This window comes from Anopheles coluzzii, chromosome 2 (assembly GCF_943734685.1).
Source record: "Anopheles coluzzii chromosome 2, AcolN3, whole genome shotgun sequence".
NCBI classification, from domain to species: Eukaryota; Metazoa; Arthropoda; class Insecta; order Diptera; family Culicidae; genus Anopheles; species Anopheles coluzzii.
Window position 1 is genome coordinate 29,980,548 of NC_064670.1, and position 23,355 is coordinate 30,003,902.

At 47.6% G+C, this 23,355-nt stretch overlaps 2 protein-coding genes across 13 annotated transcripts in view; one reads left to right on the forward strand and one right to left on the reverse strand.

Annotated features, from left to right (window-relative positions):
* LOC120948373 (uncharacterized) overlaps nt 1–15,879 on the forward strand; it is a 68,923-nt gene extending 53,044 nt beyond the window's left edge. For 11 of the 12 annotated variants that reach the window (XM_049606392.1, XM_049606395.1, XM_049606389.1 and 8 more), the window contains 8 exons: nt 7,770–8,589; nt 8,683–8,842; nt 8,939–9,152; nt 10,116–10,216; nt 10,294–10,657; nt 10,728–11,383; nt 11,475–12,011; nt 12,099–15,879. In XM_049606392.1, the coding sequence (XP_049462349.1) occupies nt 7,770–8,589; nt 8,683–8,842; nt 8,939–9,152; nt 10,116–10,216; nt 10,294–10,657; nt 10,728–11,383; nt 11,475–11,612 (2,453 nt within the window). In that variant the 3' untranslated portion in view covers nt 11,613–12,011; nt 12,099–15,879. The remainder of the gene's footprint in view (nt 1–7,769; nt 8,590–8,682; nt 8,843–8,938; nt 9,153–10,115; nt 10,217–10,293; nt 10,658–10,727; nt 11,384–11,474; nt 12,012–12,098) is intronic. The other variant, XM_040364624.2, reaches the window with a different exon arrangement.
* On the reverse strand, nt 12,089–18,388 carry LOC120948382 (serine/threonine-protein kinase pelle). The gene is made up of 4 exons (XM_040364640.2): nt 17,822–18,388; nt 17,054–17,750; nt 16,861–16,984; nt 12,089–16,784 (listed from the first exon to the last, which is right to left on the reverse strand). The coding sequence occupies exons 1-4, from the start codon at nt 18,044–18,046 to the stop codon at nt 16,283–16,285; spliced, it is 1,548 nt and encodes a 515-aa protein (XP_040220574.2). The 5' UTR covers nt 18,047–18,388; the 3' UTR covers nt 12,089–16,282.
* Nucleotides 18,389–23,355: the final 4,967 nt, after the last annotated feature.

Genomic DNA, 23,355 nt, shown 5'->3' on the forward strand with positions numbered 1-23,355 from the left:
CTTTAAGGCGTCCCAGTGGGTGCTTGTAATAATAGGACGCGATGTTTCGATGAACGCATACACACGCAGCCAGGCGGGGAACCGATGGAGAAAGGAACAAAACCAACCCAGCAGGTCCGATTCGAGCGTTAGATGATTCAGTGAAGGTTGCCTGTAGGTTGCCTGACGCACACTCACACACACACACACATCGCACCGCACCGCACCGTAGTTATGCAATCATGTGCAATAACCATACCACAGCAGCGGACAAACCGGTGCATGGGGCCCGATGACGGCAATGGACGGTCGCCGTACGCCGATACGGATCGACGGACCGGTGGAGATGGGGGCACTGCGCCGCGTCTCAGCCGCTCAGGTTCAAGTGCTCGAGCTACGACGAACTTGAACCCTTGCTTGCGTATAACAGCCTCTGTGTCTGAGTTTGTGCATGTGAAAGAAAGAGAGGAGAAGATCAAGATCGGCTGTAATGGGCGAACGGGTTCGTGCCACCGCGGGACACAGTCATAATAATATTGAAATAATGATAATGCCGCCAATCTTGCCTTCCCTCTCTTCCACTTCCTCCCGGACGTGGACGCGTGTTGCATTTCTATTGCATCGGCGTATTTCGATGCCTCCCGTGGGGTTGCGCGCCTGGCCTGCTCGCTCACTCGTTTGAAAGAAACAAACATGCCGCTGCTCGTCGTGCGAGCATGCCCACCCGTCCCTCCCCCACCGGCCTTCCCTCGGGCTCTTCGGTAGGCCGATGCCGATGGTGAATGTCAATGCCAGGCCGAGGCTGCCGATAGTGGGAAGGATAAATAATGAGATATATTTTTGTATTTTTGCCACGTTTCTGCTTCCCTGGCATGGCGGGCGGATGGGGCTGAAATGGTAGAGTTGCAATATGATTTGTCTTAAGTAATTTCCAGCCGATATTACATTTTAATTACGTCTTCCTATGAGATTAATGATAACTATTTGCATTAGTCCTTAATATGCTTAATAAATAAATCACTGAACGATGGGAAGCTTTACAATGGAGACGCCTGGTTATCCTAATTCTGCGTAACAATGCTTGCTGCGATCGTTTACACTGTGCTCTAGTAACTAAACTTCCACTCGTGTTTCAAGGTTTTTTTTCCAAAAATACGACGAGTGCGCTAAACCATTGCTATACGCAGCACAAAGATAATAGAAAAGCTGCAATAAGAATGTATGCCACTCTAACAAGTACCGCTGCGAGAAAAAAAAACAAGCTACAAACGTTGCATCATAGCGTGGCCCGGCTAGCCCGGCACCAACCAGTGTAACAGGTTTAGCGCAGCGTTAGCTTACCCCGCACACACTGCCCCTTATGTCGCATTGCAGCAAGCACCCGCGCGCTCGGTAGCACGATAATCTAATTAAGCCTGTATCGCCGGACCGTGAAGCACGTGGTGGATGATATTTCCTAACAGCCAGGTATCATCGCACTGTTGGCAGTGATGCCGAGGAAGCAAAGTAAAGCAATCTAATAATAATAATAATAGCATACACAAAGGTATCCAAAAACACACTTGCACGCACATGGATGGGAGAAGTTGGACAAAAGCGACAAGAGGGCGAACACAAAAAAGATTGAGGCTAGAAAAAGGGCACGTCCGTGTCTCGCGTCCACGTAAGCGATCTTGCTGTGGTTTGACTTTGACTTTGACACACTATTGCACAGTCGTTGGGATCGTTTAGGGAAAGCAAGCACTGCACGAGAAGAAGCTGGAGCTGCAGTTCGGTCATCGCAACCGAGAAGATGAGTGAGGATTAGACATGCTTGATGAGTCAAGCATTCCACCCGAGCGTGGAACTGGGGGATAGTGTCGATTGGAGAAATGCGGGGAAGGTCTTTCCAGTATCAGCATACAAACGTACTACACTGCACGTGCCGTACCACTTGTGGTTGGACCACTTGGGCAAAACAATATACGGCAACGGCCCTGGCGAGCCACCCGGGCACTATCACCATCGGGCGTATGGTCGAATGTTCGAGGTTAAGAATGCAGCTACTCCCAACCCGTATGGAGGTTCGCGCTTAAAATGGCGCAAAATGACTTTGTCAACGTGCTCCCTGGTGCGTGTATGTACGATGGCGTGGCGTGGTCACTAATGCAGGGGCCATTGGGCTATAATCGCATTACATGTTGCCACTGGCCGTAGGCTTTCCTTGCCGCGACGTTCCGCTCCACGTGCACGATCACTCCCGGGAGGGAGTCGGAGCTTTTACGGTGCTGTAGCGGATCGATCCAGGCGAACATTCTACCGCACGCGGTTAAGTAAGCAGGAAGCTATATTTGGAAGTCGAGGCATGGCAATATGAGCCTCGAGCTCGGCCGGGCCCTGGATTAGCAATGCCCCGAAGGTCATGGTGAACCAATGATGTAAGACAAAGGCAAATGTTAAATGCACAACCAGCGCCCCCCGGTGGCTGATGGTGGAAAATGAGCAAATTAGCAAAGTATTGTTTGCAGACAGAACTTGTCTGAATGATCGGTTTGCCTCCATTAAACGGTCCATTTTTAACAGCTCAATAATATGCTGACTATTGATTTAAGTAGAGTTGCAACAATAAAAAAACACACAAACACACACATAAAAAACAATCGCGAATCAGCGTAATTCGAGGGCAAAAATTTGCCAAACCCGCGCCCCGTCACAGACTGCAGGGCAACCATGCATGCATGTATGCGCATATAGAACCTGCTTGCGTACGCAAACGGCCCCACCGTTCCGGGCGATCGCAATTTGAATGGCGCGTCGAATATCATTCCATATATATATTGTTGTTTTTATCCCTTACCAACCAAGCTAGCTTCCCTTCTCATCTCGCCACCACCACCACCATCAACCACTTGCCTTTCACTGTTGGATAATTCGATAACGGTATCGGGTAAGCGGGTGCGGGCGCACTGTGCAGCAAGCAACCGGCCCCAAAACATGTGACTGGCACAAATCGTTGAAGGTGGCAGGATAAGTGGCCGGATCAGCACAATCAGAACTGTGAGGGGGGGATGGGGATGGAGGGGTAACGGTCCTACCTTCCTCCTCCTACAGTGTTGGAATGAGGACGAGGAAGGAAAAATAAATAAAACACAAACAGGAAAACGACGACAGCGTGAAACGTGAAGTAAAACCATACATGATGGAATCAGCACGGCGGCACACGCACATGGAGATAGTGGGTTGGAGAGATGGGTGGGGAGAGGGGGAAAGGGAGGAGTCGGGGGCAATGGCGTCTCGCATGCTCGTGTTGCTTCTCCACATGGCATACGGTGGCCGCAATACTCACACACACACGGGAAGTGGCAGCAACAGGAGCCTCTCTCTCTCTGCGATCCGTGCGGCATCATGGACAGGAGCATGGAAAAGGAGCGTTGCATAATCCTGAATGTGTGTGTGTGTGTGTGTGTGTGAGAGAGAGAGAGAATCTGTTCCGATTGTTGGGCCATGTGCAAGCGGGACACCGGTTGACGGACGTCATTCGCGCGCACACGACTCAACTGCAATTGGTTTTGCACCGCGGGAGTGAAGGGTAGGAGGTCCGGCGGGTGCACGAAACCACGCGGTTATAGCAATGCAACTCCCAAGACTCCCGTCCCCCCCACGGGGGAAGACGACAAACCTTGCTGAGTCCCTCCTGTGGTGCGATGATGATTGAATGTGCGCAAATCGTCGTCGCCGACCACCGTTTCAAGGCAATTCCGTTGCACCCGGTGCTTCCCACTGTGTTCTTCTCGCTTTCTCGCCACTATTTGAAACGTTGGGCATGGCCTACTCGATCCTATCCCAACCTGGGCCTGGGCCAGGATGGGGAGGAGGATACCTTGCATCCCTTTCTAGCGCCTGCGAGCAATCTAGTGGGCCCCACGTTAATGTGTTCGACAGCATTTTATTCCCGTTCCATCGCGTTACCACACCACCAGGGGGGAGGTGGAGCCACCACAGCACAAGGGGGAAGGTTAAAGTTTGAGGCGGCCACAGCCGAGCCCGAGACTGGCGACTCACGTGGCCCGGGGACGAAATGTAGTCCATGCGAGCAGCTCGATTTTTCCGCCTCGAAAAGCCCACAGTCTATCGCATTCTCTCCTTCTCTCCCTAGTGCTTGTTTTTTTTTTACTGAACTGTATGCTCTCCCTCTCTCGCTCTCCTTCTTCTGCTGTTACGGCACTACCTCTTCATTGTTATTTGTTTGAGCAACTGTTATTGATGGAGGGAGGGTTCGGTGGAGGAAACGAATCGTTGTTGTATGGTTTTTTGTTGTTTCTTTACCACTGTAGTTTGGGACCATCGCTTTGTCAGCTACTCGACCAATTTTGCGTGCATCTAAATGATAAAATGATAGATCCTTGTGTATAATGTACACATACGCGCACACACTCTTCGATCACTCCATTAAAAACACTGACCCTGGACAATGTTCCGCCGCCGTCAGATGTGGCGCCTACTTTTGTGCGTGTGCGAGCCGTGTTAGATAATCAATTATCCGATTGCGATGCGTTGCTTAGACGGGTGACATTCGACCCCTTTCCTCCCATCGCCCTCCGCAGGCATGCCTTTTTGAATATTCACGCCAGCGGTGGTATCGGTTTCCTGTCCCTTGCCCCGGTTCTGTCCCACCCGAAATGCTTTGTTAATGCAGCATCGCTGGTGGCATGTATCGTAGGAAAAAGGTGACGCTTCTAGTTGATCCCGTTTTTTTTCCTTCTAAAACCCCACCAACCCATGCGTTACCATAGGTTTGTCTGTATGCATATAAACGCAGCATTAGGCCTGCTTCCTAGGATGTCCTTGCTCTGGGTAGTAGGACGACGTGTTGGTGCTACTACTGCTGCTACTACTACTACCACTGTCGCTTCTGCATTTCTTTCGAGGACGTTGCATCGTTAATGTAGAAGCCAAATGCATGTAATGTAACGCAGACAGTGTAAAGATCGAAGTGACGGCAAACTAAAACATGGAATACAAGACGTTGATTCCTTCGCACCGCTCGTTCCGACTGCTTGCTGCCTTAAAATGATTGACAGGTTTCCAGTAGGTACGACTGTGAAGATGAGATAATCGGAATTGGAAATCATCTAACCTATTGCACACTTACATGAGCGACAACACATACACACACACACACACAAACAATGGCACCTATTTCTAACCCTCCTGTGTGTGTGGTGTAACGCCTTGTAACTCGATGCACATACGAAATGGGGTGAAGGTTTTGCCTGCCGTGCCCCCAATTCCAATACAATCTAGCAGGCCCCGATCGTTTCCGTTTCGGGTGACGAAAGGATCGTGATGATGCAACCAGGCTGCTGTGAACGCTTTGTGCGTGCTTGTGGGCGCAAGGCGAAACGCGTTTCCGCGAAACATTTCGGTTTGGTTTGAGGGAATTTTGGGGGAATTTTGAACCTTTTTTTTTTGTCTAAAGAATTCCTGACAAAATGTCGTGAGCGGTTTCGGACACTCCTGAGGCAGGCCAAGACCGCAAAGCGGTTGTAGCGCCGGATAAGTAAGTAAGTAAGTCAAAATGTCAGCATCACTTAAAACGCTTACCACCCCCTGTGTCTGAACAGCACTGGTAAATGAGCTTTGTAAATGTCGTGATTTAAAAAAAAAAACAGGGAACAACAGAACAACAGTTGTATGACGAGGACACAACTCATCCACCCCACCGTTGGAGGCTGCCTGTGGATGAGAGAGTGCCTGTGTCAGCGTCTCTAAACCGTTTGTCACGTAATCACAGCTCCTTGGTGCGCACTTCCTTCTACGTGCAACCACCATCCAGGCCCTCCCCCACGGGGTGTATTGTTGTGCTTCACTCACCAGCGCAAACGATAGGACACGTGCCCGCGGGCTCCACCCCACGCACACACACATACACACGTTATCCGTTACGTAAAGCCGGCGGACCAGGAACAGCGGCTGCCGCACTGCCTACTGCCGCTACTACTGACATCGCACGTAGATCAGGCGGCCATTGGTAAAACTCAGACTCACTATTTTTACAATGCCCCTGCCCTGCCTGGCGTGTGTGTGTGTGTGTGGGAAGTCCTGCAAGTGTCCTGCGCTTCGAACAAACTGTTGGCCGGTAACTTGTGCGTGCGTACCGGGCACGATGACGACTGGCACAACTACGGCAAAGCATCATCCTTCCCCTGCCGAGGGGCTATTACGTCCACAATTCACAATGGTGTGTGCAATGGCGCAACGAAAGTTTGTCGTTTTGTTCCGCCCCGACACCAGTTGAATGTTGTGTTTGAAAAGTTGCACCTTTGAACAAACGCGCAGGACACCGACCTGACCTTCTCGTCGTTGTCGCGCGCGTCCATTTCGACACGCGCGAAATGTCAAAGTAGCAGCAGCAGTTTCCGGCGTAAAGACGGGAATGCAGGAAAATGGTTGAGGAAATGGTTGGCAAATTAGCCAAACTGCTTTAACGGTGATTGTTTAATTTAATGTTGCCATTTCTCTCCTAATTTGCGGCTAAACCGTGGAGCAGCAAGTAAACAATCGTTACAATAAATACGACCAACTGAACTCCCTGGAACACCCTTCGATTCGAACGAGCAATTGCTTGGGGGGGAACGCAAGCGCACCTGTTGGAACTGTAGGCTCTCCGGATGTACAACGTAGGCGAAAATCAAAACCACCAGCACGGATGTGTGCCGAAGAGGGCGGGGGAGGTGTGGTGGGTGGGGTTGGGGTAGGTACAACACCCCTCTACACCGCGTGGCAGTGGAAAGAGACGGAGAAGCTAACACGCCGCCATCGCGCCAGAATGTGTACTGATTCCATGTGGTGTTATTAAGCGCTAGTGTGTGTGTGTGTGCGTCCATCGAAGCCCTTGCTTTGCGGGATGCCCCTTCTATCCCTAACGCTTCTCCTCCCCCTTCCAAGGATTAACTTGAACGGCATGCGACGGAACTTTTTCTTCGAACCTTCCCTCCCATTCCAGCATTTTGTAGGGCAGGCTCGTGTCACAGGCTCAGGGAGTGAGCTTGTTGCAAATGGGCTGGCTGAGGGGGGCAGGTAGTGTGCTGTTGAGGTAATAATACCTACCTTCCTTCCCTCCTGTATCACACCCGACCGCACACCGCGTGGCCACCGTACAAAACTGTCGCTGGCAAACGAAAGGCCGTACCGGGGGATGGCAATGACGATGGGGACGTAATGAAGTGGAAGAGAGGACGAACGGGGAAGGGTGGTGCATCGCAGCACAGGCTGCCGCGTGCTCGGCAAAAACGTGCACTACCTCGATGGCGACGTAATGCTGTTGGCTGTACGCGGGTCGGTTAGTAGTAGTAGTAGTGGCTTACCGGACGTTGTCTTAGACCGGTGGAGCGGTTGGCGTCGCGGGGGTTTACATGTTTACCTTCCCGGGGTAGACTGGTGCGCCATTTATTCCTTCTGTCACTACTACTACCAATACTACTACTACTACTACTACTACTACTGCAATGAATGAATACACGATGACGTCCGCATGGGCCCTTGTGCGGCAGATGGTGCGGATGTTCGCGTTTAACGTCGGCGATGCTGCAACGCTGCAACAAACCTGTGCGGTCCACAACTGCTGAGCTGCTGCATGATGGCAGCACTGATCTCGGTTGATCAATAGTGGAATGTTGAAATTATTGCCCATTTTTTTGTAATCTACTTTTGTCGGTTCCCATTCCTAAACCTCGACTAATCCATTCAATTACTTAAAACAGCACACTAACCACACTACTTCTTTTGCTTCTCTTTCTCAAATTCTCCAGATGAGCCACTTACGAATGGCCATTCGACGGCTCCGCCGCTAGTCGTGATTGCGACGAACGGAACGCAACAGCATCCGGCGGCGAAGCATCATCTTACCCTCAACCACGTAGCGGTACCGATCGCGCCCAGCTCCATCCCGGCCGGCGCGCCCACCACCATCACCACCACCTCCCCCTCCCCGATGACGATCGATCTCTCCACCAAGGGGTTGAGCCAGCATCAGCAAACAAGCACGACGCACTATGCTGCCGCTGCCGTGCATCCGTCGCCTCTCTCAACGACACCACCCGCCACGACCACCACCGTATCGTCACTATCGTCATCCTCCTCCTCCTCCTCATCCTCCTCGTCGTCGTCCTCCTCCTCCTCCTCCCCTTCGTCGACGACGCTAACCGTATCGCCGGTCGACGACTCGCAGTCATCGCTCAACCTAAGCAACGGTTCCAGCATTAATGGCTACATTACCAGCAGCAGCAGCAGCAGCAGCAGCAACAGTAGCGGGGCCGCCGGTGCCCCCATCGGTGGCTCATCTCCACTGCCACCCGGGCTAGCCGGCATGCTGCCAATCAACATCACCAACGTGCTGCAGGCGTCGGCCATTGCTGCTGCCCACAACGGCGGCACCGGCAGTAGCACACCGAACGGGACGATCGTGACGGCGGCGGCTGCAACTGGCGTGCACCATCTGCCGCTCGAGCTGCAGCAGCAGGTCGCGGCCGGCCTGTCGGTGGCGGCCATCAGCTCGCAGGGTGCGCAGGGCCTCTTTGCCAACATCCCGACCGGGACGCGGCGGCGGACGACCAGCTCAAACAGCAACGGGTAAGTGGTGTCGATCGACGACTTTCCAGCACAGGCAGCAACTGTGGGTGTATTAATTAATTGGGTTTGTGTTTGTCTGCATCTTTGCACCAGCAGTGTCGGCACGCGGGAGGTACACAACAAGCTGGAGAAGAATCGGCGGGCCCACCTGAAGGAATGCTTCGAGCAGCTGAAGAAACAGCTCAGCCTGCAGCCGGACGAGAAGAAGATCTCCAACCTATCGATTCTGCACGCCGCCATACGGCACATACAGGTAGGTTGTTGCTGGCTACAGCGCAAAAACTGGCGATTATTATAAAGCGTCTCTCTCTCTCTCTCTCTTTCCCCATCATCATTCCATCGCCCACAGCTGCTGAAGCGCAAGGAGCGCGAGTACGAGCACGAGATGGAGCGGCTGGCGAAGGAGAAAATTGCGTCCCAAAACCGTATCCTCGTGCTGAAGCGCGAACTCACGCAGATGGGCGACATCGACGTGTCCCGGCTGGCACCGGACACCGATATTACGCCGAACCCAACCAATGGTGGTACCGTCGTCCCGCCGAACGGCCTGCAGATGGAGCGAGGTAAGAGGCAGTGAGAGCGGGAGCACACAGAAAAAAAAAAACGTTTCGCTACTCGTGGAACCGAGGAACAGCAACAGACAAGTTCCTGTTTTCGTCAAAAATAAAAGGGCTAAAGGGGCAGCCCGAAAAACAGAAAAAAAGAGAAGGACATGCAAAAACCAAACCGGGGCCGGGTGACCAAAAGATAATGGTGATGATAGTGGGCGGATTGTGGCACGGCACGCAAATTTGACTTGATAAGACGCGGGCGCGCAATGACGCGCCACGAAGCTGCTGCAAATCGAGCTGCGACTGCACCACCTCCTTTTTGCGGTGCGGCCCTACTGGGCTGGGATTGTTGCGAACGAGTGCGGAGAGAAGTTGCTTAAAATATTCCTCTCTTAACCCCCCCCCCTCCCTTGCACCACTCTTTCTCACCGTTTGCTGTAGTAAAGGGGATTGCGCAGATTGGAAGAGCAAGAGCACTGCGCAACTGGGCTGCCCTGTTTATATGCAGATGGTGTTGCGCCGACCGAGCAGTAGGCGCTGCTGCCTGAAAATGGATGCGTGTGACGATTGCGCTTGCATTGGCGGTCGATCGTTTGCAATGACGTAGCGCACGAATGCAGCCACCATCGAGGTGCAAGGGAGAAGGTTGCAAGAAGGTTGATGAGAATTACAAATCGCCTTCGGGTCGGTCCGTTTTCAGTGCGCCCCGAAAGGGGGGGGGGGAGGGAGGCAGGAAATGCCGAATCCGAAGGCTAACTCTGTGGGGAGGTGAGGGAGGACATTTTATGCGCATATAACCTGCGAGATTGAGAGTGTCGAGGGAATGGCCAGGCTCGGTGAAAGATTGTAGGAGCGGATATTCCCTTCAGTAGGAGCGGATATTCCCTTCAGATTAATTGCAATCATTTTTATCCTTTTTTTCAAACGCTATAATTACTCACAATTTCTTTCCTCCCGGTGCTTTCCCATCCTCAGATCAACCGTCGGACACTATACCGGGCCGTAATGGGATTCGGTACAGCTCCAGTAGCTCGCTGTCCAGCATAGCTACGAACGCGTCCATCAGCAACCTGCCGGTAAGTAGTGACAACTGCGCCTTCGGTTATTACAAACTGCTAACACGAAACCATCCCGTACATGCTTTGCGTTACAGCTTCAGACGACCATCTCGCCGGTGCTCTCCGTGTCATCGCCATCGCGGGCCAGCCCGGCCCTGAATCGCAGCTCGACCTCGCCCGCCTCGTCGCTGTCGTCCGCGTCGCCATCGTCGTCGGCCGCCTCCAGCCTATCGGTATCGTCCGCAGCAGCCGCCAGCCTGATGGCTCCCCTCTCGCTCACCACCAAGGGCACCGCTGGTACGGAGCCGGCGGCGCACAACGGGCTCAAGATTACGGCGGCGGGCCAGCTGAACGGGCTGAACCTGACCAGTGCCTCGCTGGCGATGGTAAACGGTGCGAACGTGACGCTCAACGGCACGACGGCAGCGACCACCGCCCCACTACCCGTCATCGTTGGTGGTAAGTCGCACAGGCACAGGCCGCTCCCCTGAACTCCCCTCTAAGCTTCCTAATCCGTTCCGCTTCGCAGCAAACGGCACGGCCAACATCGTGGGCATCGCTCATTCGCAGCTGCTGGCAGCATCCACCGCAGGCGGTTCCTCCCCGGCCGCCATCCAGACTATCCCACTGAACCTGAACGTTACATCGAGCGCGGTGAGCAACGGGTTGGTCACCGGCAGCGGTCCCGCCTCGCTCGCCATCGCAACCGCGGGCGCCGGCGGGCCGCTACAGCTGACCAGCCACAATGGTGGTCCCATCGGTGGTGGCAGCATTAGCAGCAGCAGCAGCAGCAGCAGCAGCAGTAGTCATAGTAGCAGTAACACTAGCAGTAGTAGTACCGGTGCCGCCAACACTACCACCGTCGTCGGCACGATCGCCAGATCGATGTACAGCGCAGGGACGATCGCACCATCCATGCCGACGTCTACGGCGGCAGCGACGACTATGGTGCACGTGCCAACCGGCGGCAGCAAAGAACTGATCAACGGTACGATCGGCAAGAACGGTACCGTACGGACTGATAATAGTAAGCTTGAGATTATCGCATCGCAATCGCAACCCACCAACCACAGTACACAGGCCGTTGTTGGCGCTACGGCCCTCGACCCACCGGGAACGAAGGTTATCACGATCATGAATGGTAACACGTTCGCACTAGCCCCGCTGGACAAGGACAGCAAGATGGTAGGTAGCCGGCAGGTTTGTGGGAGCAACATGTTTTCGGAACGGTGGTATTAACTTTACTCTTCCGCGCACGTTTCCTTCTTTCCACTAGGGCGTTGTCTACAGCCCCATACTGGTGCCGACTTCGCAAGGACTGCGCATGATACAGCAGGGTTCGAACGGATTGGCAACGATCGAGCTCGCACCACCGAATGGTGGCAATCGTTTGCAGCTGCATTTAACCCACTAAGGGGTCTGCGTGTAGAGTGTAAAGGTGTGAGTGTTTGTTTGGGGCGCGTTTGTGTTCGTGTGTGTGTGTGCACACGTGCACGTTGTAGAGATTTGCTGAAGCAGCAAAACAGCAGTGGATGGAAAGTGATTCGAGATCGCCGTTGGTGCCGTTTTCCGTGGACACATACTATGGACAAGAACCACAACAACACACCTGCCGTACGGTCCCGCAGATCAGCCATCCCCGCCTGTGGGACCAAAGCTCTGGAGCACAAGGATGGCTATATATATCTCAGCAGGCGGCAATCGATGCGTGGTGGAATAGTGGTGGAACAAAAAACAGTGTCCTTGTTGCAGCGGCAGAAAGGGCCACCGTTTTTTTATACACCACGAAAGCGTTCCAGTGCACCAGTGCGAGGTAAGTGTTTGGCGCGATGCGCTAAAATGGTACCAAAATTGGATGATCCAACTGAGCTGTTTTCCTTTTCTTTTATTTTATTTACAGTTTGCTGTACTGGTGCCTGAATGTGAGGAATGCGGAAAAGAACCAAGCTACTTAACGGAATCCTATATGCGTCTGGAATGTGATAGATGCCAACACTGGGCAATCAATCCGTTTCCGCGTCACCGTGCAAGAGCGTGCAGAATAATCATCATCCCGCCGATAACCGGAACCGGATGGTACAGGCGACGAACCCCAACAATAGCATAGGGAAAGGGAAACCCGTGTTCTGCAACGGCAACGGAGGAAATTATAGTACCGATACAAAAACACAATAACAGCTACCAGTTCCTTGTTTAAGTGGTGGCAGTTTTTAAACGGTGTGCGTGTGAGTGCCAGGAACCCATTCAGCAAAGCAAACAGAAAGGAAAACGGATGGTTACAGCCACAAAACTCACAGACCCGAGACAATATAGCGTAGTCTAGCAGTAGCTGTAGCTCTTTTCCTCTTCTCGTATACTTGTTTGTATCGCCGTAATCCACGAAGGGCACCAACAAAATCGAACATCGACCGTTCATCAACACAGCAGGCTAACACAAGAGTCCTGCATCATGACCAATTAGTCACACGATACACACATGTGTGTGTGTGTGTTTTTTTAAATAGCTACATATGGCGCATGTATGTGTGCGTGCGTGCGTGCGAGGCGTGTAGTATGGCTGTGAAAGCATAGAGAGGAAACAAAGCAAGCAAAGGAGGAACAAAGCATGCAGAAGACGAGGAAAAAACAGAAGAGACGTGTGCAAATTATATACGAATCGGTTTCGCAATTTCTTCCTCTTTCTCACCACATTCGGTCAGAAGCTCGATACTCACGCATTCGGGAGGGTGATGATGGTGGTGGGGGTTGTTGGGTGAGTCCACCCGCGCGCATTTGCTCGTCCCGTTTCGATCCCGTTGTGAGACTTTTGCAGAATTGGGCCGAAACAGGGGAGGAGGAAGTAGCAGCAGGTAGAAAAAGTAACTTGAAAAAGAAAAAAAAACAAAACATTTTGTAAGTAGAAATTCACACACACAAACACAACACACACGGAGAACACGGGATAAGTGTGCAGGGGCAAGGCTAAACTCTAATTCGTACACATAGCGCATAGCGGCTGTCGCGGCAACGAAGCTTTAGAGCCAATGTGACCAGGAACAATCGATGTAGTAGAATACACAAATCCACTTTGTAAAAATGGGAAGAGACACTCTCCCTTCCGTAAACCCTTTCAACTGGATCAATTTAGTTGGGATGGGATGAAGAAGCTTTAGGAGATTAGTGTGTGTTTGTGCTACTATCTCGCAGCTTATACTACTACCTACTACTACTACTACTACCACTATTATACTAGGGAGCGCAACCTAACAACTATCGCTCTTACTGCAGCAACCACAACTACTTCGGTTGCTACGATCACTGTGTGTTGTGTTAGAATAGTTCACGTGTTTCGATGTGCATGGATGTGTCTTTTACTGTGTGAGCGTGTGTGTGTGTGAGTGTCTCCTTTTGTGTGCTTTTGTGTGGTCGCGTATGTGAGTGTATGTTCACAGCAGAAGTAGTAGAACAAGCCACAGCACGGAGGCAAAAGGAATACCCACAGTACCAATTAATGTCAACCACAAAGTAATGTAGCAGAAGCGTTTGTGTTTAATATAGTGCAATAGAAGGGAGGGTTTCGATGCGGGAAAGAATCAAGGGCCGAGTGGTAGAAAGAACCCAAAACTGGCATTCAACCATGGGAAACAATTTTACACGAGCGTATAGTCACGAGTAGTCAGCAATAGTCAGCAAAAAAAAGGCAAATTACACTTCACAGGAGCTTAGAGGATAGAAAAAAAAAGCAAAAGGGAACAGTTCCATGCTGTTAAAGGGGGGGCACTTGCATTCGGTGCAAACATGAAACAGACAGAGCAAAGGGCACACAAACAAAAACAATCATTTGAATGTACTACAAAGAGGATTATTTAGACCTCTTCAGTCACAAACAGACATCGGTAGTGCATAGTAAAAAATGCAGAAAATAAGAGGAAAAAAAAAACACACACACACATACACACATACAAACAAACGAAACAGGATAGTTTATGAAACTATACCTAAATGTATGCTATCAATGGTGTAAAAACCCAACCCCCGGATAGAGGGTTTACAGGAGCGGAGCGAAGCTGAAGAAAGAAGCTGAAAAGGAAAACTGGAAAACGAAGCTAGTAAAAAAAGAAAAGAGAAAAAGATAGTGTCTTGTCGTACAGGAAAAGGTAATTATGCACAGAGTAAGCAACCAACGCGAGAAAATGGCACTTTTACGTACACACTTTGTAAAACCAAACAGAAAACAAAACGTTTATATATATATATTTTTGTACTGTACATATATTGTAGAGGAGAGGTAAGGTGTGTAAGGTGGGGACAGTGTTGCAAACAGGAGGGAGAGTGGAAATGGAACAGCGCAATCAGTCAGAGAAGGGAGCAATGGAATGGAATGTGTGCGTGTGCGTGTGTCTGTGTGTGTATTTATCATTTTTAATAGATTAGGAAGAGGAAGGTAATTTTTACTATCTGTCCTCTTCCCACAGAAAGAAGGCGCAGAGTGAAGGCCAGAGACATGAAACGAAACAGTTACAAAGAAAACTAGAAACGTTTACACAACGAATGTGTCTTGCGTGCGTGCGTGTGTGTGTGCGTGTGTGTGTTGGACAGAACTTCACACTACCATCCCTACCCTATTTGTATGGTAAATGGAGAACAGTAGGCCAAGGCAGGGCAGAAGAGGTAAACAACTATTTTAAACCTAGAAACACACACACACATAGACACAAAAGAAAACAAACAATAAGAACTATGAAAACAAAAAGAAAATGAAAGGCATTACAAGTAACAAAACAAAAAAAAAAGTGACTGATAAGTAGAAAAGGATAGCGAGAGTGTATTTAAACAAAAAAAAAAACGCGGAAAAGCGATTGTGAACGGTGTGTATAGAGCGGAAAGGGAATGAGAGAAAGAGAGGCGGGAGTTGTTTTAATTTGTTTTATTTTCTATTGTATAAGCCACTAAGTTTATTATGTATTGTACAGTATTTAAAAAAACAACAACACAAAAAAAAAACAACAAACACACAAAATTACAATAAAAAGTATAAATCAAACATAACAAAACGGGAACAGCATTCATGAATGACTAGCAGAAAAAAAAAAAACGAAACCCTAGTGGTTGGTAGTATACCATGGTGTAGATAATGGCACTATCTACAAGGGAAATCACCCACACACACACACATACTATTTACACAACCGAACCGAATCAATCAATCAGCCAATGGTGGCCAATACAAAGGCTGCATTTGCGATGGAACAAATTAGAAAGGGGAAAGAAAAGTAAATGTTTACTAAACTGTCTAGCGTTTCACTTAGTAGCCAGTGTGTGCGTGTTGGTGTGTGATAGACGGGTATGTAAATAAAAAAAAAAGAAACATTTACTAAAAGGAGAAACAAACAAACAGACAAACAAACAAAATGGAGCAGGTGAAAACGTACACACAAACACACATTCAAGCGAACAAAATGGTACAAATAAGCAAAGCGCAACGTCTCGCAAGAATTGTGTTTGTGGGTTTGTGTGAGGCGAGCAAACAATAAGCCACACAACAAAAGAAGGCAAGAGCAGATAACTAGCATAAGCAAAACAGGAATGGCCGAAGGCGTGTAACAGTACAACGCATGTAAAAGGGTGTGAGCGTGATCTTTGTAAAAATGAATAAACGACTGTGTCGTGACGTACAGGAAGAGAAAATGGAGGAGAAAACGAGAAAGCAACAAAAAGAAGAAAAAAAAACAAGAAACAGTACGAAAATAGGGACATAACAGAACACTGTAGTGTAACAACAACTATCGAGTATGGTAACTATGATTATCGCTGATGATAAAACTATTGGAAACAATAACAGAAAATAAATGAAAACAAAACAAAAAACTATTTAAAAACAACTAAAATTTGTATTGTACAAAAACCATCCCGCATACAATCTATCCGAAAATTTATTTTACAAAAAAAAAATATTAAAACTACACGTAGTACGTGGAAGCTTGGAGTTAAAATACATTTAAGGCACATACTACTAACATTACCGTGAAGCTACCGGAATGATGTCATTCTTAAGACGGTGCTCACCCAGCTTAGAACGAGTCACTTTTACTTACCATCCCTCCCTTACGCAGCACTGAGCTGCCACATGACGCCGACCATATCGGGCCGCTGTTTCGGATCGTCGGCGGTACACACACGCCCGACCTGCAGCAGCTTGAAGCAGCACATCAGTGCTTCCGCATCCATCGGCAGCGATTGGTCGGCCAGCTGCGTCACATGCATCTGCTCCTGCACGGCCCGGGCAATGTAGTCCTTCAGATGTTTCTCCGTCCGGCGCTCGTCCCACGCCCGCAGCCCGGTGCCGATCTCGTACAGCACCACGCCGAAGCTGTACGTGTCCACCTTGGTGCTGAGCTCGCGCCGATCGTAAAACTCCTTCGGAATGTACGGCCGGGTGCCGTAGACGCGGGACACAACCGTGGCCGAATCCTGTACCGCACCCTGGCGCGTCAGCCCAAAGTCACCGATGCGCGGCTGCTTGTACTCGTTCAGCAGTATGTTGCCCGGTTTGATGTCACCGTGTATGAACGGTTTGTCGCCGAACGTGTGCAGATACTGGAGCCCTCTGGAGCAAGGCAAAACAAAAGATAAGGTCTGCTATAGTGATGGTAGTTAGGGGCAACGATCACGATGCCTATTACCTTGCCGTTCCAATTGCAATGTTCATGCGCTCCCGCCAAGTCAGCGGAGAGGCAGGCCGGCGCGCAAACAAGCTTTTGTCCAGCGATCCTCCCGGCATGAACTGGTACACCAAGCAGGGTTCCTCTACCAGTGTACAGGACAGTGTAGGCAATTATGTGCTCAGCACAAACCGACCACCCCCCAAATACCTACTCTCTATGCAGTATCCAAACAGCGGCACGATGTTGTCATGGCGACACGAGTTCAGGAACCGCAGCTCGTTGAAGCTTTGCTGCAGCTGTATACGCTCCGCCTCGCTCGATTTTACCTTGTTGTAGTCGATCTTTTTGATGGCCATGAAGGTGTGCTTAAAGTTGCCCCGGTACACCGTCCCGAAGCCGCCCTTGCCGAGAATGTTCCGCTCGCTCCAGTTGTCCGTAGCGGCCGTCAGCTCCTCGTAGCTGATCTTCGGTATCAAGCTGGTCAGATCGGCAAGCTCGTTTGCGAAGGGTGAGTTTTCCTTCGAATTGGTCGGATTGCTTTTATTGTTTGTAGCAGCCGCAGCACCAGCACCATCACCACCACCACCACCTCCATTCACTTTCTGGTCCGCTGCACCATCTTTTAATCGATGCGCGGCACGGTGACCGTTCGGAACATTCGCATTATTGTTCGCACCGGAGAAGGTGGCCATATTGGCGACAGCGTTCCGGCCGTCGCTCGCCGACTCTTTGATCAGCACATGGTACCGTGGATCGACGTAACGCTTGATCAGCTCCATACAGTTGTACAGCTTTTCGCGCGACAGCACAACAAACAGCTCGGTGATGGTGTGGTTGTAATTGCCCCACTTGTCCAGCAGTTGTTCTGCAGGCGATCGATTGTTCCGTTGACAGCATCGTTGCATACTCTGGTTGGGGGCGGGAAAGTGTGAACGGTTGAGAAAGGCCAGGGCTGTAAGGGCAAGGCGGCCATACTTACATCCAGCTCGACCGTACTGTAGCCCATCTGTTTTTCGCCCAGCTCGTACCACTTGTTGTTTACCTCAAGCAGGGCGGCCAGCCGTTTCTTCTCCATCCGTGGAATGTCGTAGATGTAGACAAAGTTGGACAGGGGCGGAACGGTGGTGGCCGCGCTCAGCCCGCTCGGTTTTCCCTCCATCTCGGTGTGCTGGCCGTTGGGTTTCGACATGATGGGGCAGAGCATGCACCAAAAACTGTGCTTCGACGAAAGTGTTTTAATGCGCGATCGCAATTGGTGGAAATTCCAGCGGGGGAAATCCCATGCTGCGGAGGAATGTGAAATTTGATGAACTTGCGTGCGAAACAACAACAACTTCTTCTTCTTCTTCTTCTTCTTCTCTTTTTGAGGTTATACCCCGGTTCGGTACACGGAGTCCAGCTTCCTGGGCCCTCCGCCACTAGTCCGTGGTTGCGTTTTACTGCGAACCTCTTTAGTTTAGGACCAGCTACTAAGGCTATATGTCCTGCTTTTCTTATTTTCCTTTTTCTCGTTTGATTTGTTCTATCGATTTGTTATTTTTGTCTGTGTTCCTTTTTGTGAATCTTGTGTTGTTATTCTGACTGTTGGTCTGTTTATGAGTTAGGATAGGATTCTAAGGTAGATCATATTTGATTATTTGAAAAAAGCGTTGTTTTAGAACGATATCTTATTGTCTTTGATGAATTCTGTGACTATTTTCAAAATTTTGATATTTTTTGTTTTCCATGCCTTTATGAAGTTTTCTTCATTGAGTTTTTCTTGTCTGTTTCTCTCGATCTTATATTTCTGGCAGTAAAACACTCTATGTGATCCTGTATCCTGTTTATTGCAAATCGAACATGTTCCATGGTCGACTAACTTCATTTTCTGGAGCCAGTAATTTCCATAATCATGACCAGCGATTAGCCTATTGATGATTTTTATTTCTTTTGGGGGGAGTTTCAGGTTATGGTGCCACATTTTTTTGGGAATGGATTTCTGATATATTGCGAATTTCTTTCCTTTAGTAAGGCATGTCTGGGAATACCAAGTGTTGGCTTTCGTCCTAGCTCTATTAGTGAAGAGGGTTATGGCATCCGTTAACCTTAGTTTGTTCTGTATCGTTTGAGTTGTGGTACCCATTCTTGCTAGCATATCTGCAATTTCATTCCCCGGGATACCCACGTGGCTGGGGATCCATTGAATATGGCACTGTGTCCTTTCACAATTGTGCAAGATTTTGCTGAGTAGTTCATCGATATGCATTTCTTGCTGCGCTGCCAGTAGTATGTAGCATGCTGCTAGACTGTCTGTATATAAGGTACAATTTATTATGTTTTCTTTGCTGGCGGTTTCTAAAGCAAGGTCAATGGCATATAGTTCAGTTGTGCAAATGGAAGTCGGGTGTTGAAGTCCTTCTGATAATTTAATTTCTTTGTTGGTCATCGGTATGTAAACTCCGATACCACATTTATCCTCTATTCTGCTTCCATCTGTGTATATTTTTACTCCTGATTGGCTGTTTATGGTCTCTAGGCTTTTTTGTCTTAGCACAGTTATGTTGTAGTTGTGTTTGCTGTTGTCTATATCAGGGATGGAGGTGTTGATATTGGTGAGGAAGTGACTATTTTTGGAGTGGTTGAATTCATGTCGGGTTATGTTATCGTATATGCTTTTGTTGGCTATGTATGTTTGTTCTTGAGCTGATAATTTACGAAGGGGTGTGTTTCTATGGATGTTGAGTGCTTGAGGATTAAATAGTGAATGGGCTATTGCTTTAGCGAGTTGTTTTTCTACCAGTAGTGAGCTTCTTATACTGAATGGTATTTCTGCTGAAATTGCGAGTAGTGTGTTGATGGGTGTGGTTTTAGTGCAGCCAGTTATTTTACGTAAGGTTTGGTTTATTATGGGATTTATGGAATTTAACACGTTCTTGTTAGCATTTTTGCTGAGAGAGATGCCGTACTCTAAAGTGCCTCTCACTAGAGATTGGTGGAGTTGGATGGTTTTGCCAGGGTTTATATTGTTTTTATTGTTGCATATTATTTGAATGAAATTCATTTTCTTTTTAGCTTTCGTTATTTGATGTTTTATGTGGGAGTGGAATTTCAATTTGTCATCTATTTCTATTCCCAGAAAGCGATGTGATTTGACCCTCGCGATCGGAACTCCGTTCATTTTCATTTTAATATAGTTGTTATCTTTCGTGAACGTCATTATTTTTGTTTTTTCTATGTTTATATCCAGTTTTAGTGCTGCTAGCATGTTTGCTAGTTGGTTCAGGGACCGTTGCAGTTTTGTTTTTAGTTGTTGTAGGGTAATTCCGTTTTCTATTAAAGCAAAGTCGTCTGCATACTGGATTAGTTTGATTTTATTTGTATTTAAGGCATGGCAGTTACTGGTGTACAGGTTAAATAATAACGGAGATAACACATCACCTTGTGGGAGACCGTTAGATACCCTTCTTCTAATTATTTGGCCATCTGAAGCTATTTCAACCCATCGGTTGGTCAAGAAGTTTATTACCCATCTGATATCTTCGGGAGATATCATATTTCTTATCATAGTTTCAGCTAAAATGTTCACATCTACACTGTTATACGCATTTTTTACGTCAATAAAAATTACAGCAGTGTGTTTGTTATTTCGGTTATTTTTTTTTAAATTATTCGTCAGAAAATCGACGGCTGATGTTGTTGCTCGATTTTTCCGGAAGCCAAACGATGTTGAAGGTAGGAGTTGGTATTTTTCAGTAATCAGTTGAATATTTTCTAGTATAGCTGTATTTGTAATCTTTGTTATAGTTGGTAACAAGGCAATTGGTCTGTAGTTTGCGACATTGTTAGCATCTTTTCCAGGCTTGTTGATGGCAACAATCTTAATTCTTCTTAGCTTTTTATCCACTTTTCCCGTTTTGTACATTGTGTTAATTTCTTTTATTATTGCATGTGTGTTATCTCTGTTCAGCAGCTTTAGGATGTTGTAACTTATTTTGTCTACACCAGGGGAAGAGTTCCGTTTAGATCTTATGATTCTATCCCATTTCTGCTCGTCTAAAATATTTACATCACTTATAAATCGAGGGGAAGGGGGTCTTATTTTATTGTTATTACTATTGAAGTTTATTTTTAAGAATTCTTTGGCTTTTTCAGTGTCTTTGGCAATTATGTTTGATTTTGGAGGCTTTCCCTGAATGGTCCCCATTAGCCTCCAGAGTTTTTCGGATGACGTTTGAGAGTCTACCTCTTTTATCTTTTTTTCGATGCTGTTCGCTTTACCTCTTTTCATTAGGAACCGAAATTTTGCCAACTTTCTCTTATATTCTATGTGATTATTTATATTTTGATTGTTATTATAAAGTTTCCTGGCTTCATTTTTATCGTTCCATGCCTCTTGAACGTCGTTTGTCCACCATGATTTGGGGATGAACGTGGATTTGGACATGTTGTTCTTAATAATTTTGTTGATGTCCGTAGCTATAGTATCGATGTTGGCGTTTTGTTTAAATGGTAAAACTCTAACTAGACTATCTATTTTTTTGTTATTATAAATTAATCTTTGGTTTGGGGGAGCTGGAGTCTCATCTAGTGAGGATATTATTATCCGATGACCACTGTTTCCTATATGCATATCGGTTACCTTTCTCTGTGTAACCGTTGAAAGATGCCTCGATGTTATTGTGAGGTCAATGGCAGAATTTCGTTTATTGGGGTCTGGATTAATGAAGGTGTATTCCTTATTATGTATAATTTTCATGTTAGATTTTATGATTGTGTCTAGAAGTGACTTTCCTTTTCCATTTGAGTAATGATTTCCCCATTCAGTGCTGTGTGCGTTAAAGTCGCCTACTATAATTGTTCGGTTACTTTTTTTTATTCTAGAAAACATTCTGTTACATAGCGAATTGAACTGCTGTGTAGGTGTATTCGGTTTTACGTATACCGAAGCGATGACTAAACCCGAACGTTTGATTTTTATTGCCGCAACTTGTATGTATGGGTTGGGAGCGATGATGTTGATTTGCTCGTAGTTGAGTGTGTTGCGAATTATCACTAGGCTTCCACCATATCCGTCCTCTCTGTTTTGAGCAATGGCGTGAAATTGAGGTATCTTAATTGTGTTGAATGTGTCGGTGTTCAACCACGTTTCTTGTAGGCATGCTACATCTATTTTTTCTTTAAGGAGCAATTCTCTTATCTCTTCTTTATTATTTTTCCATCCTTGTATATTCGCTTGTAATATATTGAAAGCATTTCTTTATATTTGTAGATGTAGAAGGATTGTATTTTTTTTATATATATATGAATTTTTCTAGTTGAAAATTTCGAATCTTTCGTTGTCTGAGTTCGGTTCGTGCATATCTGTGTCTGTTATTTTGGTGTCGGTTGTTTTTGTAGATTTGTTGGTAGTAGGTGTATTAGTTATTTCTTGTACGTAAACGGAGTCCTTTGATCCGATAGAGGTATCGGATAGGGCATCCAGATCGTAGATGATTTCTGTGTCTTTTGTTATGTTTGTATTTGCATTATTTTTTGGAGTGTTGAGGGTGTTAGTGATGTGTTCTTTTTCTGTTGGTTGGTTAATTAATTCTGTGTTGGTGTTGTGGTTGATTTCTGTAGGTTTGGTATCGCTGTATTTACTCGTGGACGGTTTTGGTGATGGAGCGTTTGTCTTAGCTTTGGTTTTCTGTGCGTATGAGTGTTCTGTCGTGTAAATTCTTGGAATGGTAGGGCATTGACGTCTACGTATGCGTTTAGCTTCACCGTATGTTATTCTGTTCTCTGTCTTTATTTTGTTGATTTCCATCTCGTCAAGGAAGACGGGACAGTTTTTGTCCAGCGTGTTGTGGGCTTCCCCGCATGACACGCATTTTGTTTCCTTGCAAGAGGTTTCATGTACCGGTAAGCTGCAGTTAGCGCATGTTTTTTCGTTTTTGCACCATTTTTTTGTGTGTCCTAATCTCATACATGTTATACACCTCATTGGCCGAGGGATGTAAAGCTCAACCTTTACTGGGTACAGTCCAAAGTCTACCATGCGTGGTATTTTGCCTGAGTTAAACGTGATGATTGCCGTTCGTGTGTTTTTTAATTCGTTATCTACTTTCCTTTTGAGGATATTGACCTCTACGACACGTTGTTCGCTCAGTCCTTCCATGATTTCAGTCTCAGTCATGAATTCTATGTCAGGGCATCGGATTACTCCTTTGCTTGTGTTGAGGGTTGGATGTTCTTTTGTTAGCACATTTACGTCGCCTCGACCGTCCGTTAGTTTTTTTAGTTCTTTTAGTTTGTTTGCCTGTTTCTTGTTTGTTACTTTAATCAGTAACTTGCCCTCTCTAAGCCGAGATACTTTCAGGGCTTTGGTGCCAATTGCATTTTCTATTTTTTTTGATACCAAAAATGGGTTCACTTTGTTCAGATCTCTATTTGAATTTATTGCTTCCATAACCAAAAAGACCTCTTCTTCCGAACACTCGTTCACAATAGCTAGCCTTTTAACATTTTTTCCCATTTTTCTTTTGGGTTCATTTT

Coding starts and splice junctions, on each gene's coding strand:
- LOC120948382 (XM_040364640.2), bottom strand. CDS start 18,046: ATGCTCTGCCCCATCATGTCGAAACCCAACGGCCAGCACACCGAGATG. Junction 17,751..17,821: donor ACAGTACGGTCGAGCTGGAT/GTAAGTATGGCC, acceptor GCCCCCAACCAG/AGTATGCAACGATGCTGTCA. Junction 16,785..16,860: donor ATTGCAATTGGAACGGCAAG/GTAATAGGCATC, acceptor GCCTTGCTCCAG/AGGGCTCCAGTATCTGCACA.